At 45.8% G+C, this 14,190-nt stretch overlaps 1 protein-coding gene across 8 annotated transcripts; it reads right to left on the minus strand.

Annotated features, from left to right (window-relative positions):
- Window positions 1-4,106: 4,106 nt before the first annotated feature.
- On the minus strand, window positions 4,107-8,739 carry nudt9.L (nudix hydrolase 9 L homeolog). 8 transcript variants are annotated; one of them, XM_041575784.1, is made up of 9 exons: window positions 8,536-8,739; window positions 7,415-7,502; window positions 6,794-7,021; window positions 6,593-6,688; window positions 6,410-6,496; window positions 5,844-5,955; window positions 5,230-5,373; window positions 4,507-4,591; window positions 4,107-4,433 (listed from the first exon to the last, which is right to left on the minus strand). In XM_041575784.1, exons 2-9 carry the CDS (start codon window positions 7,483-7,485, stop codon window positions 4,288-4,290), a joined length of 969 nt encoding a protein of 322 aa, XP_041431718.1. In that variant the 5' UTR covers window positions 7,486-7,502; window positions 8,536-8,739; the 3' UTR covers window positions 4,107-4,287.
- Window positions 8,740-14,190: the final 5,451 nt, after the last annotated feature.

Raw genomic sequence — 14,190 nt, forward strand, 5'->3', positions numbered from 1 at the left:
CTTCGCAAAAGATTCTGACGAATACCGAACCGAATCCTAATTTGCATATGCAAATTAGGGGTTGGAAGGGGAAAACATTTTTTACTTCCTTGTTTTGTGACAAAAAGTCATGCCATTTTCCTCCCTGCCCCTAATTTGCATATGCAAATTAGAATTCGGTTCGGCCGGGCAGAAGGATTCGGCCGAATCTGAATCCTGCTGGAAAAGGCCGAATCCTGGATTTGGTGCATCCCTACTATCTAGTACACATTGGTTGTGGATCCATTTTGGGGCCAATCGCCAGGGGTAAGTCTACTCAGAGCCGGGGAGTTGGGGGGTTAATTGTAAGGGTGCGTGGTCAGAGTACAGCCGAGGTAAGAAATCTACATTTAGGATAAGGTGCCTCTTTATTTACTAAGGCAAGGATTATGCAGGATAGTGCCGAGGTACTGCCGAGTACTGCTTAGCAGTGGGATGTTTGCAGCTCCACGCATCTAGTAGGCCTGCTCCCGCTATCCAGTTCGGGAAAACTGAGGTGTCCTGGGCCAAAGGCCTGAGCCTGTCCATGGAGGGGTCTGGGACTGCATTGAAATCCCCCAACCATATAGTCGGGTATTGCCCCATATTTGCAACATGTGTTAGTATCTCATCGCGAAGGAGTAGAGTAAAAGGGGGAGGGGCAATCACATTGATGATTATTAGGCATTGATTCAACAACTGGCATTTTAGGACTACATATCTACCTTTTGTGTCCTTCTACTCCAAGGCTTAGCCCCTTCCTAGTGACAATTGCCACCCCTCTGGAATACGAGGAGTACTCAGCATGATAAAGGCTGCCCACCCAAGCCCATCTCAGTGCCAATACTCTTCTCCCCATTAGGTGCATCTCTTGGAGCACACACATATCTGCCCTTGTTTTTTTAAGACAGTCTAGAATAATAGAGCGTTTAATGCGGTTATTTAGACCGCGTGTGTTCCATGACAGCTGTGTCCCGGGAGTCCTCTGCCTGGAACCGCAATTACTCGAAGCCGCTGCTTCACACGCGCCGCTAGGCCTCAGCCGGTGCCACGGATCCGCTGCTGCCACAGAGTAAATTTTGCCAGAAACAGGTGGCGGTGGTCTCTCTGCTACTGTGGGCTCACTCGGCAGGTTTATGGTTGAGTGGGCGAGGAGTATTGGGCCACTTACTGCCTGGAGCCCCGGGACTGCGAGAAAATGTGCCTTATCAGTTGCTTGCCCTGCCACACCCCCGACTCTTCAGACTTTTACTGTAAGTATTCTACTGTGCTACATAGTGATTGAATCCATTCATATTCCAGGAAACAATGGATAATGTCTCCGTTTTATGTGAGACTTTCAGCATTAAAGATGAGCTTGTGCAGATTTAAGAAATAAAATATAATAATAGTATTATCCACTAGGTTGAACATAACAAAGCAAACATTTTTAAGCAGTTTAAACGAAAAACAGTCAATTATGAAACTACAACAGTAGATCAAATGCATCAAATTAGGTAGAAACTTCCTTTTTCCCCTAAGAATGGAAGTCAAATAAACTCTCTCAACGAGGTGAGTTAAACAGAGAGTATAACAACCACTACAGGGTCACTTAAGAGTAAATAAGAGTAAATGCCTCTAAGAGTCAAGTGTCAGAGATCATGTCTTCTTCACTGGAGTGTGAGGGTTACTTTTTTCTAGGAGAAAGACGAGATCTAGACCTAGACCTGGATTTTGCCAGACTTTGAGAAGATTTTAAATCTATGGTAACCTTGGATTGGCGAGGTTTTTCATATCTCTGCCATCTTTGATCCTCAGCAGAAGGGCTGTCCTTCAAGTTGGAAGCATTATCTGAAACAAAGTTCCCAATGGCTTTCTTTTCCAGGAGGGAGACAAATGCAGAAGCTTCTCTAGGATCACTGAAAACTCTGGATCCGGAACGTAAATTTTTTTTTTTTTTAACTTCACAGGGTACATCAAGGAGAAATGAATATGTAGATTAGCCAAAGACTGACATGTTTTGGAGAATACTCTCTGTTTTTGAGAAGACGAGTAATCCAATCAATAATTTAACTCCTTCCACTTCTAGTGCGTTCAATTTTTTATGAGCTTGAAATAGTCTATTTTTCTCAGCATAGTCTCGATATTTTACAATCACAGCTCATGGTCTCAAGGGCTGTAGATCTTTACAAGGTCCAATTCTGTGGAGTCTCTCTATCCTGAAATTACAGCATTCTTGAGGAAGACCAAACTTTTGAGGAATTGTTTTAGAGATCAAAATATATAAAAAGAGTCATTTTGATAAAATTCCAGTATATTCATGAATCTTAGATTATTTCTCCTCGATCTGTTTTCCAGATCATCTAGTTTCAACTTTAGCTCGAGTTTCTCCATCCTGGATATTGAGTCAAATGTTTTATCTTATCAATTGTTCTTCTATCAATAGAGAAAGAGAACTTTGATATAATACTGAATACATAGTCCTTGGAGCAAATATGCAGTAGTCGAGAACCTCCATTTTATTTTACCCGCTCAGGAAAAACACTGCTCCCAAGGAAAATACCGTTTGGGTGTTGCAGAACCTACAGCAAAGCAGGACGGCTTCTCAATGGCTTAATCCTCTGAGACAAACAAGAAGCAGATTTCAAATAAAGGCAGAAGAGTCTGCGTAGAAAACGGAGCAAATATGGTGGGGCTCATCCCTCAGCCAGAACCAGCCTTAACCGCCTCGGGGAAGTTCCTTACCCCCTCTCAGGCCTCACATCGGATTCGGATATAGATTAGATTTTATTATGCTGATTTTAGACCCTAAGAGTCTAAAGGCCACACTGTGCGTTTTGGGGAGATTTGGTCGCCTGGCAACTAATTGCCTCGTCTTTGCGGCGACCAATCTCCCCAAACGTCTTCCCTCACTCTGCGCCGGCAAAAATGAAAAAACGCCTGCGCTAATCACATGCGGCAGTTTGTTTTCCGATGTCGCCCGAAGTTGCCTCACGAGGAAACTTCAGCGACTTTGGAAAACGAATCGCCGCGTGTGATTAGCACTGGCGTTTTTTTCATTTTTGCCGGCGCAGAGTGAGGGAAGACGTTTGGGGAGAGGAGATTATATATAGTACAATTGGGGGAAGAGATTATGATATATAGTAGAATTGGGGGTGAGGGCACATATACAGGAGAATGGGGAGAGAGAAATATGGGGTGCAGGAGATTATATATAGAGTAGAATTGGGGGAGAGGAGATTATTTATAGTACAATTGGGGGGAGATGATTATGATATATAGTAGAATTGGGGGTGAGGGCACATAGTCAACATTTCAAAAAAGAAAAATGTGAGTGTCCCCCAAAATAATGAATCAATCAATTAAAAAATGAAAAATGTATTAGGACATCAGAGCAAGACCCAACGCGTTTCGTGCCTGCTGGGGCACTTACTCATAGGTTGATTGGCACATCCCTGTACCCAGGTTATAAAGGGGCTGTGACCAATCACAAAACAACAACCACATGTGATCACTTTATACAATCAATGACGATCCACCTAGTGGTTAAAGTGCTAAGTGTTACCAACATATCTGTGCAACACAATGTGCAAAAAGAAAAATGAAGAAAAATAAGAACAAAAGAAAAGGGGAAAATAATAACATAATATATTCTGTACGTGCTCCTCAAAAAAAACACAACAACCATCCTTATATGCAATAATATTAATCATATTTTTTTTCTTCATTAATGTTTTCTTCTTATTTATTAATATTATTGCATATAAGGATGGTGCCATTCAACCTATGAGTAAGTGCCCCAGCAGGCACGAAACGTGTTGGGTCTTGCTCTGATGTCCTAATAAATTTTTCATTTTTTAAATTGATTGATTCATTATTTTGGGGGACACTCACATTTTTCTTTTTTGAAATGTTGACTTGGACTTACACCCTAGGACTGGGGTGAACTGTGAGTATATTCCCCATGATTAACTTTAATAATATTTGATTATGAATTACTAATTCGTTTTGTAGTAGTACCTATATAGACTTTTTGGCACCAACATAAACCATATTATTGGTGAGAGCACATATAGAGGAATAAGGGAGATCTCGGTATCTGGGGGAAGAATTACAGGTCGCACACACAGTAACAGCAGGATATGACTTTATTGTACATTACAGGGGAAGGGACAGTCTCTCAGTACATAGGGGGGCGCTAGGTCCCCAGGGGGCAGTACCACCCATGTAACAGGTGTATGTGCAGCAACTGCCAGTATCCTCACTGCCAGGACTCGTTCCACTGGGGCTCGCTCATGTACCAGGGCTTTATTACCAGTGTGCCCCCCTCTTGTGTGCCAGGATGAGGATGAAGCTGGCATGGTTGGCATACAGACTGCACTCACTACTCACATCCACCCACTGAACCTTCCCTGCATCGTCCCCGGCTTCCAAGCGCAGCTGATTCAGGAGGTGCCCTGCCCAGAGAAACGGGACGTCAGTGAGATAGGAAAAGAGATATCTCCCTCCCCCAGCTGGAGGGCCCCCTACCTGTCTCATCATGGTAATTCACAGCCTGGGTCTCCATCCATGAGTTGTCTGTGTTCCGCGGGTCATCCACATACCCCTTGTATATCTGCAACAGTAACATGGGCACCCCGGGGGGTGATCCAGTCAGAAGGGGGCACTGTCCCAGTGTGTGTATATAAGAAATAGTTTATATCTCAGGCACCATTAGTGTTTTGGTTATATATGTGTATATTTATGTTTGGGGGGTTGTACTGATCACACCCAGACACAAACTCTCCATATCAAAGGGATTCCTGGGAATGTCTGTGTGTTTCCTACTGGAGCCGTAAAACTGATTTGAGTGTCCTGGAAACTCGCTCAACTGGATGGGGGGGAGTTGGGTTTTTTTTATCTCCCCCCATCTGATCAGTTGGGAGCTGTGGGGGCAGTTGCTAAAGTCTGTATTAATCATCTGTAAATATTGTTTTATATCATTCAATATAATCACTTTACACTTATTGGTGTGGCCTCTTTGCTTCTCAAAAGAACCGTAACCCTAGAGGGGTGAATATTATTATTAATTATATCAAATTTTACATGTAGCTCCCTGCCCCACCCCCGTGTGATACAGTCAGAAGGGGGCGCTGTTCCATTGTGTGCATATTCCACCCCCACCCCATGTAATACAGACAGAAGGGGGCGCTGTTCCATTGTGTGCATATTCCACCCCCACCCCGTGTGATACAGACAGAAGGGGCGCTGTACCAGCAAATGCTCCTGGGAGAAAAGCTCCTGGATTTTCTTCTCATTTTCGGTTTGATCCCCTGTACCCTCCAGTGAATTGAGCGCCTCCTCGCAGAACTCCCTGCGCAGTGTGGCCGTCACCAGCTCCCCCGGATCCACCATGCCCTGCGGTATAGAAACAGGTTACACACTCCCCACGGTGCCAGCGCAGGGACAACTCAGGTACAACATCTGCACAGGAACTGTCTGACGACAGAATAATCAGGGGGCGCCATTTGTACGTGTGCCAGTTATGTGCCAGGTATGTGCCAGTTATGTGCCGGCTCTCAGACAAGTAATGTTTTCTCCGGGCAGCATAGGCAGTGACAGTATAAAGATAACTGTGCCCCCAAGCTGCAGGAAAGAGCACACTTAGTAATATATTCTGCTGTTTCTATGGGCCCTGACATGGCCACACCCTTACATCATTGTTATATCATCAACACATTCTGCAGTGCAGTAAAATAGCTCCCCGGTCTGCCCCATGTAATCTGTCCTTAATTAAGGCCTCAGAACTGCGTTGTCCTACAGATTGGCTGCTGTGCCTTTAATTGTACCCAGGAAGCACAAGCCAACATGAGATGAACTGCACTTACACCGGGGATGGCCCACTGGCCACAGTCTTTTCTCTGTATAGCGACAAACTGCAGAATGGGCTTCCCAGTGTTCACGTCTGTCACTCGGCGCCCATCAGAGTCCTGTTTCCACCTGAAATGAACAGGAACCAAAAAGTGAGCTGGTGGGGAGGGACAAGGAGAGGAAAGTACATAAAATAACCAGGCAGTGAGGGTAGGGGAGCAGCTTAAGAGACGGGAAGAGCACATGGAAGCAGGTATAGAGTGCAGTACATAGCATGAGAAGACAGGGGGAGCTAGAAGGATAGAGGGATCTATAGGAAACAGACAGAGAGTGCAGTACATAACATGAGAAGACAGGGGGAGCTAGAAGGATAGAGGGATCTATAGGAAACAGACAGAGAGTGCAGTACATAACATGAGAAGACAGGGGGAGCTAGAAGGATAGAGGGATCTATAGGAAACAGACAGAGAGTGCAGTACATAACATGAGAAGACAGGGGGAGCTAGAAGGACAGAGGGATCTATAGGAAACAGACAGAGTGCAGTACATAACATGAGAAGATCTATAGAAATAAAAATGTCACCTTGTTATAATTGGGTCGGCCGCATGATTGGGTCCCCATCTCCCCAGCAGTCCCCTTCCTTTAACCCCAGTCCGTCCCACAGGGTTCCTAAGGCAACATTAGAAATTGTGGGAATGTGGAAGAGCCAATCAGGTGACAGCTGCAATATAAGGTCCCAGAATTCCCTGGGGCAGCAGAACTTACCTGGGGACCCCCTTCTCCACGCTATATGTGTCCTGTAGGCTCTGTCTCTGCACGGCACCATCAAGGGCATTGAATTTGGGGGAGAATCCCTCACTCCTGTAACAAACAGAGAAAGAGGGGTCACCAGCGAGACACGCCCAGGAGGTTCTTCCTGTGGGCCAATCACAGGGCAGCGTTAGACTGATAGGAAGTGAGTCTCACCCCAATGGTGGATCTGCCCATGGGGGATTGGTCAGTACGTAGGGGGCGGTGTAATCCACAGGATCATATTCCGGCCAATCCACTTGCCAGCAGATCTTCTCTGGGGGTACAGGGGTGCGCTGCACCTGGGAGCCTGGGTATGGGGAGGTGAGGGCCTTGACATGAGCCGCCATTGAATGTGCGCAGGAGGAGGAGCCGAGGGGGCGGAACCAGCGGGAATACAGGAAGCTGCTGGAAAAGAGGATTCCAATGACACATTCATAGCACAGGGTGAGCGTAACTTATCTGCCTGCCACATGCAACTGTCATTACTACTGTATCTGCCTGTCCCCTACTGCACTGCTGGTTCTGACTCAGTGTAACAAGGCCAGCTGACTAACACACGTGCAGAGAAGCCGCAAAGCATGATGGGAACTAAAGTCTCGCTAGGAGAAGGGCTGGTCCTGCACCATCTTCTCAGAGTCAGAACCAGCAGTACAGTTTTCATTGTAATTTTGGGGGTGACATTCCCTTAAAATGATCACGACTTGCCAGATATAATGGGGCAATTCCCAATGGACAGTGAGAGCTGATTGGTGGGTTGGTACATAAGTGGTAGTGGTATATGTGGGGGGTGAGTACCTGCCTACGGCGGCTATAGCGGCAGTGATGGACACGGCGACAGCTCCACGACTCAGCCCCCGACTCAACATTCACAAATCAGCAGCACCTGCAATGGCAAATCAGAGTGTCAGTCATACACAAGCCCCGCCCCCTCTCCCCCAGGCTGCTGCTGTGCAACTACAAGTCTCCCGTCACTGCCTGGGCCGAGGATTGAGACACGTATATTATTTACATCAGCTGTCCAGTTGCTGGGGCCCACTCTACCTAGCAACAAGACAAGCCTCTGCACAACTCCCAGCTGTGTAACCGCCCTATTTGGTCTGGCCCCGCCCCCTGCAGAACAACCCAATACTAATAGTGACACACCCTGTAAAGAACTTGACTCTCCCTCTCTTCTCAGAACCTGAAAGGAGACATTTTTGGCTAAAAATAAGGCAGGCTGCACCCCATGCATGTGGGAGGGGCTTATTTCTACAAAATGATCCCTGAGTGGCCAATGAGCAGACAGTGACATGTCTGTACAGTAACCAGGTCTGGACTCAGAAGCAAAATCGGCCCTGGCTTTTCAGGCACCCAGAGACCCCAACACAAAGGCTCAAACAGCCCCCCACCAGCTCACTATATACTGGGGCTCATTTATCAAGACTGGGCAAATGTTCCCATGGGCAGTTACCGGTAGCAACCAATCAGGGATTAGCTTTGTGAAGCCAGCGGCAGATAGAACAAGGAAAGCAGCAATCTGATTGGTTGCCATGGGTTACTGCCCAGTGTTGATAACTGCCCCCCAGTGAGTGTCTATGGGACCTTATAGCAGCCCCTCCGGCATTTGCCACAACCCACAGATTGTCAGTCCAGGCCTGACAGTAACCAGCACCTGAATAGTCTGCCAATAGGACTATATGGGGGATAATGGGGAACTATATGAGGGGCCCACTCTGACCCCCTGCTCCAGGTTCCTTTAGCTGAACTACAACTCCCAGAATCCCCCACTAGACTCACTCTAGGGTCAGTGTGAAGCCCTCAGGCTCCCTCTTGTATATAATATCACTTACCTACACTCTGAGCCGGGAATAGCTGGGGAGAGAGTGAGGAGCAGCTCAGGGGCCCGAGTATATGCCACAACTTACTGTCTCACTCACAGGCAGAGCCCTCGGGCGGCGCACACGTTTGTGTTGGAGTCAGTAGCTGTAATTGGCCAGAATCCCTATCACTCAGCCTCTTGCAACGGAAAGGCGCAATGTGATTGGACGGGCCATTGTATCCCAGGACGCGGAGCCCAGAGTCACGCCTCGGGGGTTACAGGAATCAGACAGGTGCCGCACCCGTGATACTACAGTGCTGGAACTAGGGCGGGGCTAGTGATGTCACCGACATGTGACCGAGCGTGACGTGGTGTCCTGGCAACCAATAGGGTGACGCTTAGTAAAGTTTGGTTGTTGGTGCAGCGGAGAGGGGAATCCACTGGTTCCACATGAAACTCGAGGGAAGCAGCGAGCGAGCTGCGGAGGTAATAACTTCTCTCTGGGACACAGTGCATGCTGGGTATTGTACATTGTATTGGACATTTTGTGTAAAAAATAAGAACGTACCAGTGCATTATACTCATTTAGATATAGAAGAATTGTGCTAATTTATTGAATATTTCTGCAAAACCCCTAATAATCCCTCCCTTCTCTTCCACTTGCTGCTCCCTGAATTCCCAGGCTGTGCACTCAGCTCCCTGCACTGTAGGACAGGAACCAATCAGCAGCTAGCAGGACCTGATAGGGAACTGAAGTCTGTCTGTTCTTGTGTGACTGCAGGGCTGTGATTGGCTGTCCCCCTCCTACTGTGCTTCTGGCAGGGACCATTAGGACACGCCCACCCCTCATTTGAAACACAGACAGGGACCAGAGAACATCTATAGGGAGCTCTAAATTCATACCCCCCAACCAGTGGCGTAACTAGATATCACTGGGCCCCACAGCAAATTTATATTAGGCCTCCAAAACACCCAGAGGTTGTCCTGTTTTACCAATATATATTGAAATTGCTCATTAAGTAGGGCTGCAGGGGGCCCCCTATACCACCTGGGGCCCCTCTGCAGACGCAGGGTCTGCTTCCTCTGTAGTTACGCCCCTGCCCCCAACTGTCCCGTTTTTCACGGGACAGTCCCGCCTTCAGCTCCCTGTCCCAGGTTGTGGGCTCAATATCCCGCTTCCCAGTGGCTCTTTAGCTGTTCCTGTTAGGGGCCCATTCTCCATACGCCTTATGCCTATTCCGCCCTCTGGCACGTACCTCTCTTTAGCTCACTCACCGCCCTGCGCACAAGGCCAGGCCCCCGGCGGATCTCCCTGTACAGTATCAGCACGGAGCACCGCAGATGCCCGGGACCCGCCCAAGTCGCCGCCATTTTGCAAGTGACATCACTCCACAAAGCAGCACGCGAATGAAGTCAGCGCCGGCCAGTCAGGAAGTGGTGGGGAGCTGATGAGACACGCCCACTTAGAGTGAGGGGAGACTACAAGGGTTGAGCAGCAGTGTTTCCACATATTTTCAATTCATGTTGCTAGTAAAACGTGTGTTCAGTTATTTCAAGCAAGCAGCGTTCTGTGACAATCTAGCTACGGTTTGTCTTTCTGGCTTTCTTAATGGAGTTATTTTTTACCTGAGTTAACTAGTGCTTTTGCTCTGTGGGTGTTGGTGCTGGGAGTTGTAGTTCAATAACCAGTGGAGGGAAGCCAGTTGCACTACAACTTTATACATCGCCTTAGTAGGGACTGCCATACAGCTCTCCCTGCCCATTTAAAGTGATACGGCTTATTTACAATTTGTAAAATGAACATGGTAATTAGGGGGTGTGGCCACAAAAATGGGCGTGGCCAAACTGTTTGTCCCTCTTTTGATTTCCAAAATGTTGGGAGGTATGCTAAATTTAAAGATAATATTACTTTTCAGCACTATGTAAAAGCAACACCATATATTACTTATAATTGCCTAGAAAATTAGGGTTTTTTCATGTATCCTATGCGTCTCCTTTAAATAATAAATTCCATGTGTCTAGGCCGCTGTTCGTCGTGGCAGGGCCCAGGGTAGAGGCGGCATTACTGGGGCTTTATATAAAGCAGGGGCTGTGCCAAACTGGCCTCCTCTGGCCCAGTCTAATAAAGCTGCAAAACAATGAAAAGGCCCCTAATTACCAACAATCCCAGCTTCCTGACTCACCATTGCCATGGCAACAGCTGAGCAAAGCCCAGAACTCTTTCTACTGATCACAATAAGGACCAAAATACTGTTTGGACAGTTCTTTTGGTAAGTCTGAAATTCACCCGCGTATCTACATCGCCTGGTCCCCGGAATAATTGTCTTGCTTCAAACTGGTCTGTGGTGCAAATAAGGTTGTGGAGCTCTGATATAAAGTAATGGGCAGTGTCAGCAAAATGAGTGATTCACTGAGTGAATGAGACGAACCTCGCCTTCTGCTGAAACTGCTCAATGCATGATTTATTACACACATATATATATATATATATAAAGTCTTTGTGTGTATGCACTCTTACCAGGTTTGTAGTTACTTCGGGTGCGTTGGTCAATTTTGGTTATACAAGAAGATAGAAGGACTCGGACACCATTTTTTAGTGAATAAAACAGTGTTATTTTATTCTTTGATGCATTTCCAACATTTCGGATAAAGAATGAAATAACACTGTTTTATTCACTAAAAAATGGTGTCCGAGTCCTTCTATCTTCATATACATATATATATATATCGGGGAAGCATATTTTTGGGGGGGGCAGATTACTTCTGCCTGGGCTTTAAAGTTCTGGTTATCTTTGACTCAACATTGAGTTATGGTCACAAATCGCTGGGCCCCACATAACAAATTAGAACAAAGGCTACACAGACACAAGTGCTAAAACATTTAAGGCCCACCTACAAGTTAAAGAAAATAATGGTGGCCACAGAGGACCCCCTACAAGTTATTAAAACATTAGTGGCCAGAACCCCTCTACAAATTATAAAAAAAAACTAGTGCCTGGGCCCCGATAAATTATTAATAAAAACATTGTTTAAAAAAGTTATATAAACGTCCCTGTATAAATATAATTATCCCCAGGTTTATAAGTCTCTGTACGCTTTGTTGGATAGATGGCACTGTTATCACATCTCGTGGATAGGAAGGATCCATTCCATTAAGATGACTATTTTGCCTAAGATCTTATACCTTTTTAGAACGCTTCCAATTCCAATTCCTTTAGCTGATATGTCCCGATTAAACACTAAAATCTTACAGTTTGTTTGGGCGAAGAAACACCCTAGAATTCGCCATTCTGTATTAAGTTATCCTAGGGATAAAGGAGGTCTTGGCTTACCTAATTGGCACTATTATTATAAGGCAGCTCAGATCTCCCAAATCTTAGCTTTACACTCTATTCATGATTGCCCTCATTGGGTTGCCTTGGAAAGATCATATACCCTACCATATTCTCCGGCAGCATTGGTATGGTGCCCCCCTAAACAGCGACCATTAATGGGGAGTGTATGTCTGACTCACACCTTGAAAATTTGGGACTCGGTCAGTTTGAGAAATAATTTACAAACAGCTTGCACACCAGCTATGCCCTTTCTAGGGAACCCCCTCTTTCGCCCAGGGTTACAGCCTTCAGCTTTTCAATGGTGGACCTCCACTAATATACGCTATTTGGGACAGTTATACACTGGTACAGGACCATACTCCCTTCAACACCTTATTGATAAATATCTCGTTCCTCCTTCAGAGTATTTCCGTTTGCGACAACTGTTACATTTTGCCCGGTCTCAATGGATCTCTGAAGGGGGGGTGAATGCATCTCAGTCATTTTTTGAACTATGGTGTTCCCGCAACCCTTTGAGTCGGAAAGTAATTTCCTTGCTGTATAGAAATTTTTATGACAAGGTTGTGCCAGATCAGCTGACCTACGTACAATCGTGGCATAGAGATTTGACCTGTCAATAAGATGGTGACGAATGGGAGTCGATTTGGAGCAATGTCATGCAATCCTCTAAAAATGTTTCTTTGCTCGAGGCTAATTACAAAGTTTTATTCAGGTGGTACCTGGTTCCAGCCCAGATTGCTAAATTTGCCCCATCTGCTGACCCTAGATGTTTTCCTAGAGTGTGGACAAGTGGGTTCTATGTTCCATATATGGTGGGAATGCCCGAGTGTGCGTCGTTTCTGGATTAGAGTTTACACTATGACTCACTCTGTGTTCCAAGTTGCAAGTCCTAGACGTCCTAATACGGCTTTACTGGGGCAAAAACCTGGCCAACTCACTCGGTCACAATTCCAACTTTTTACGGCCATTACAACTGCTGCTAAGAGCACTATTGCAAAAGCATGGAAGACAAAAGTATTGTCCATTGAGATCGCTAAGCATAAGATTGACTGGATCATGACCCAGGAAAAAATGACCAGTATCTTAAATGATTCCCATAGCAGATTTCTAAAAATTTGGAGTCCATGGTTGGAATACAGGTACGGGCCTGGATATCACCTGACATTGCTTAGTATTTGAATTCAATTTCCTATACTGGTTGATCGGTGCCCTTTGTGGGACCATCATTCTCTGGGACCATAGGTGGATCTGTCGTTTAGTTTGTTATTTGTTATTAAAATATACCTTGTGTTATTAATATGCTTTATCACGCAGGACTGGTTATATTCTGTTAGCTACTGTGTTTGGTCTATTTGTACAGATGAGATCCTTTGTATCCTATTACATATTATCTGTATGTACCATGTGCCTTTTAATGCAGTATTCTTGATTTTACATCTGTATAATGGCCGTCATTTCTGTTTTTACTGCTGTATGCTACCTATGTATCCTATGTTTTGTAAAACACAATAAAAATTATTGAAGTAAAAAAAAAAAAAGTTATATAAACGAAATTCATGGCCAAGGCCCGTACAAGTTATATTAAAAAAAAAACTGGTGGCAAGGGCCCCTATAATGTATATAAGATGATAATTGGTGGCCAGGGCCCCCTTTATGTTCTAATAAAAAATGATGGAGTGGGCCCCTACACGTATTGTGGCCAGGGCCCCAAGTTATATTTAAAAGAATGATGGCAATGGCCCCTACAAGTTATATTAAAAAATTGGTGGCCAGGGCCCCAAGATACATTTTAAAAAATGGTGGCCATGGCCCCTACAGGTTACATAAAAAATAGTGGCCAGCCCCTATATGTTCTATAAAAGACATTGGTGGCTAGGGCCCCTACAAGTTATATTGAAAAAATGGTGGCCAGGGCCCCTACAGGTTATATAAAAAAATAAGTGTACTTCCCTCAGCTGCAGAGTTCAGGGGAGCTCAGGTGTCTGTGTCTTCAGCTTTCCTGTGCTCTGATTTGCCAGTGAAGTGTAAGTCCCGGTAATGCCGTATGTTGATTGGATAAGCTGGAGGTGAGGTTCAAGCTTTACCCATCCAATCACCATGCGACTTAACCGGAACTTATAATTCACTGAGAAATCAGAGCAGTTAGAAGATGCAGGCTGCTGCCCACTCTCCCATCTGAAGTCTCCAGCTCAGTGACAGCGGGGCCAGCTATCCAAGTGAGTGCAGCACCGCCTGGGTCCCCATTAAGACCTAAACTCCTCCTGGCCCGGGACAACACTCCCCCCTGTCCTCCCTGATGGCAGCTCTGGTTGTGGTGGGGGAGTCCCTCAGCGAGTTGCTAAATATTGATAAATTCCAGATTCTCGCTCAAAGTGTGTGACGTCGGTTTAATCACTCTGCAGAACCATCAGGAGCAATTCACATCACAGCAGAATCTC

This window comes from Xenopus laevis, chromosome 9_10L (assembly GCF_017654675.1).
Source record: "Xenopus laevis strain J_2021 chromosome 9_10L, Xenopus_laevis_v10.1, whole genome shotgun sequence".
In the NCBI taxonomy this organism is placed as follows: Eukaryota; Metazoa; Chordata; class Amphibia; order Anura; family Pipidae; genus Xenopus; species Xenopus laevis.